Below are 3,998 nucleotides of genomic sequence, written 5' to 3' on the forward strand. Positions count from 1 at the left end.
CTTAATCTCTCATTTAGAAACACAGGTTATTTTGTTCTAACTTCTGGATGGGGAAATGTAGATCTATCAATAAAAGCAGTTTATGTTCATGTAAACTGACTTTACTCAGCAACTCAAGTTAATAACCCTAAAAACTAGTTTCAAAATAGCTGACAAGACAATACAAATTTCTTGCCTTAACCTGCCTCTTTTTCAAAACAATTGTCTTAAATGAATGAAGATAAACCAAAGCTGGTATTTATAACAGTTTTTCACAGAGCTTTTCCTTTGCCTATGCAAGTCAGTAGACAACAGGGGTCAGTTCACCTTTTCAGTGTGGTTTTTCTCACCACTGCTCAGCTCTTTTTAGTATTCAGTTTCAAAATTCTTGTAGCTTTTTGAGTTGCTAAATCATTACAAGGTGGGTGGGAGGTGGTGATGGACGATAGAAGAAATAAAATTAGCATGGGCAAGTTGAATTCATAGCAGGGACCTGGTCTTGGCATAGTTAAGTATACAAAGATAAAGGAGAAGCTATAGTGCTTTTGTGGTATTTTGCTTTATTGACTTACTGTTCCAAAATATTTTCTAGGTAAAATATCACAATGAAGGTGGTAGTTCTGTGTTTATGTCTTATCAGCATCACAGCTGCATGGCCAGTGAGTAAATCACAAACACTATCCCCAGCACTTGCATTATTTCCTTTGCACATCAGTAAGAAACACTGCTAAATGATTTTTCTCTTTTCTCCCTTCAAGGTGATTCAATCCAAGAAGCATGCCATTTCTGCCAGCTCCAAAGAAAAATATGTAAGGTCATTTTGTCTTTCTGTTAATTTTCTTTGATAGGTACTTTTTGATTTTTGTTGTTTTGTTTGTTTTCCTCCAAAACACATTTTCTAGTACTTGTTCTATGATTGTAGATGCTTGCAGAACATGTCCTTACCTGGCTGTTATGAGCTAGTTTTAAAGCAGAGAGCCACTGATGTCCACAGACTTTTTCCTGTGTCATGTGTCTTGGTTGTGGACTTTCATTAGTTCTATCTCCAGACCAGCACTGGAAATCTTTTTTCTTAATGAAAAATGTGCTAGCTGTTAATTAAAAAGAGAAAGGGACTGCAGTATGGCAAAATTACTACAACCCATATTCATTAGTGCAGATCAGATGTCAATATTTGATGTTGGAGGAGCACCTTAATCCAATATCCTATTTTTTTTTTTTTTGAGTAATGTAAGTGAACTGCATTTAGTCTTGTTATATAGCTCTTTAATTCATTCCCCATTGCTGGCTGTTAACCTTGTAAAATCAATTCTTGGTCTGAGAACCAACCTCTGCATTTAGTTTAGAGTCTTCATGAGGTGGGAGATAAATCACCCTCCAGAAAGGGCCTAAGAATTAGAAAAAGCAATGATTGTTAGATATAACTCCAAATTCTACTCAATAAAAACAAGCTGGAGAAACTGATCTGAATTTGCCCAGGCTCTGCCAGTGAGAGAGGCACATCTCTCTATCTTATCTATCTATCCATGTTCATCTCGGATGAACGCCTAGCTTGTTCTGAGTCCTCTTCCTGCAGCAATGAACAGCTGAGGACACATCCCATACAGAAAGACTAGGTACTGCAGATGCCACATCTGCCTGAAAGAACAGGTTGGGATGCAGCAGTTTTGCCTGCTCCTTTGAGGATTAACCCCTCCTTTTTATTTTCTCTTTAAGGACTCCAGGGGCCACCACTTGCATAAGTATCACAATGACTATGTGAATTCTCAGTCTCAGGAGAGTCAGCAGGACCCACAGAGTGACCTGGCATCATCTCAGCAGGTACAGACACCTAACTGGAAGAGAAAGCAGAGCATTTTTCCATGTCAATATTTGCAAGTTATGATTAAGTGCTTAAAGAATAGTCAACATGCTGATCAGCTCTACTGTATGTGCCTTTGTGTACTAACATTGAGCATTGTGTTGCTTTCAGACCCTTTACTCCTCAGAAGAAAGTGTGGATGTCCCAGAACAATTGGTAAGTGTTTTGAAGGACAGCACATCTGTTGAGTGCTGTAGGGCAGCCGGCGTGGAGCAGCTCTCATTTTCCTCACTCAAGTGTGGTTCTTGCAGTAACATCTCTCCCGAAATAAAACAAAGCTTCGGGCAGGGGGAGGTGAACTCAGTGCAGTGCCTGCACATAGCTCCTCAACAGTGCCTATGCCCTGGGCCAACAGGACAGGTACCAGTCTGCACCTCTCACATCCATGTTCATTTGCCTGATGTGTAATAAATGTCTTCCAGCACTTTCCTGATGTGTCAAGCAAGAGCCATGAAGACGTGGATGATGATGATGATGATGATGATGACAATGATTCCAATGACACGGATGAATCTGAAGAGGTTGTCACGATTTTTCCCACAGACATTCCAATAACCGAACCATTCCCCACTTTCCCTTTCACCCGGGGAGACAATGCTGGCAGAGGTGACAGTGTGGCCTACAGGATGAGAGCAAAAGCTGCGCTGTTGAAGTCTATCAAACTCCACAAAGCTGCCAAAAAGGTGAATAGCACTGACCAGTGGTGCCCATGTTCTTGGAAATGGGGAGTGAACTTGAAAATGGACAGGGCATTTCATAGGAGTTGGTTTTGAAAAGTGATATGGGGAAAGTAGGCATAAGTGAAGGAATGCATTTCCTTTCTCTGGATACCACAGATCAGGGGTCTTCATGACTGCCAATGCACTGGGGCAGGAGTGCAGCTTGCTGATGCAAGCTGTGCAAAACTGCAGTTTGCACTGTCACAATTTACTTGCACACATGAAATCTGAGGCCAGGAGCAAATGAGAGTTTCTCATGTGAAAGGTTCATGTAACTCCATAAAGCACCAGAGTATTTCCAGGCAGAGGTTCATCATGCAGGCTTTGAGCATCCCTGCAGTCCAAGCAGGCTGCATTAGTGCAGTACTTGATGAAACAGTTCCTCAGGAGTGACAATGGCTCTTATTCTGCTCTCTAACACAGCTCATCTATGATGCGACTGAGGAAGATGAGAGCGACACGGATGCAGACAGCCAGCGCTCTGTCTCCCGGGAGGATTCTGCTTCCCGCAGGTCCCTGAGGAAGCACGCCAGCAGCGTGGTGTGGTCTGACCAGAGCCACGGGCGGGACAGCAGCGAGCAGGACAGCGACCCGCATGACCGGAGCTTGGAAAACGACAGCAGGCCCAAATCCGATAGCCACGAGGCAGAAAGTGACAGTAGCAAGCCTGGTATGAGAGGGGACAACCTCTCGAGTGTGGAAAGCAGGGAGAGAGGGGACAGCCACCCGAGTGTGGAAAGCAGGGAGAGCCGGGACCGCGTGTCAGCTGAGCTCTCTGACCATATCAGCAGCCAAACGCTGGAAAGTGCCGAGGATTCTCAAGATCGTCACAGCATCGAAAGTAACGAAGTTACCCTTTAAAAGGAGATAAAAATAATATTTCCCTTCTTTTCCAATCTCTATCTAAGGGAAGCAGGGAGTAGCTTCATTTCGGGGAACTGTTTGTTAATGTAGTTCGCGCGGTGACTTTTGGGGTTCGGGGCGGTGCACGGCCCCTGGGGCTGTGCCGGCGGAGGCGGTGGGACACGGCGGGCGAGCGTCGCCCCTCGGGCACGCTGCTCTCTGCGCTGCCGAGCGGTGTTTTGCTGTAAATGGTATTAAATAAAACCTCAAAACCCTGTACCTACATTACTATTCACTGGGGCTTGGACCGAGCCGGGGGAGCTTTAATACTTCTTGTTAAAATGATGCGAAATGCCTGTTCCTCACAAATTTAACCTGTACAACCTCTTCGCGAGGCCTCCTCGTACTTTCGCCGAGGAGGAGCGGGACTCCGAACACCCAGCGCCGGCCCCTGCACCGTTCCCGCACGGGCGGTCCGGGGCTGCCCTGGAGAGTGGAGGGAGGCGTGGGAGGAGGAGAAGGACGGCGGGAAGGAGGTCCCAGCCGCCGCTCCCGCCGGGAGCCAGGGGGACTACATCTCCCTCTGTACCGCGGGC

General features: G+C 45.7%; 1 protein-coding gene across 1 annotated transcript in view; it reads left to right on the forward strand.

The window, feature by feature from the left end:
- SPP1 (secreted phosphoprotein 1) overlaps positions 1 to 3,681 on the forward strand; it is a 4,421-nt gene extending 740 nt beyond the window's left edge. Inside the window, exons 2-7 of the mRNA XM_005418195.2 lie at positions 572 to 638; positions 738 to 788; positions 1,696 to 1,800; positions 1,952 to 1,996; positions 2,263 to 2,523; positions 2,983 to 3,681. Coding sequence (XP_005418252.1) covers positions 585 to 638; positions 738 to 788; positions 1,696 to 1,800; positions 1,952 to 1,996; positions 2,263 to 2,523; positions 2,983 to 3,420 — 954 coding nt within the window. The 5' untranslated portion in view covers positions 572 to 584 and the 3' untranslated portion in view covers positions 3,421 to 3,681. The remainder of the gene's footprint in view (positions 1 to 571; positions 639 to 737; positions 789 to 1,695; positions 1,801 to 1,951; positions 1,997 to 2,262; positions 2,524 to 2,982) is intronic.
- The last annotated feature ends 317 nt before the right edge of the window (positions 3,682 to 3,998 follow it).

This window comes from Geospiza fortis, unplaced genomic scaffold (assembly GCF_000277835.1).
Source record: "Geospiza fortis unplaced genomic scaffold, GeoFor_1.0 scaffold11, whole genome shotgun sequence".
NCBI lineage: Eukaryota > Metazoa > Chordata > Aves > Passeriformes > Thraupidae > Geospiza > Geospiza fortis.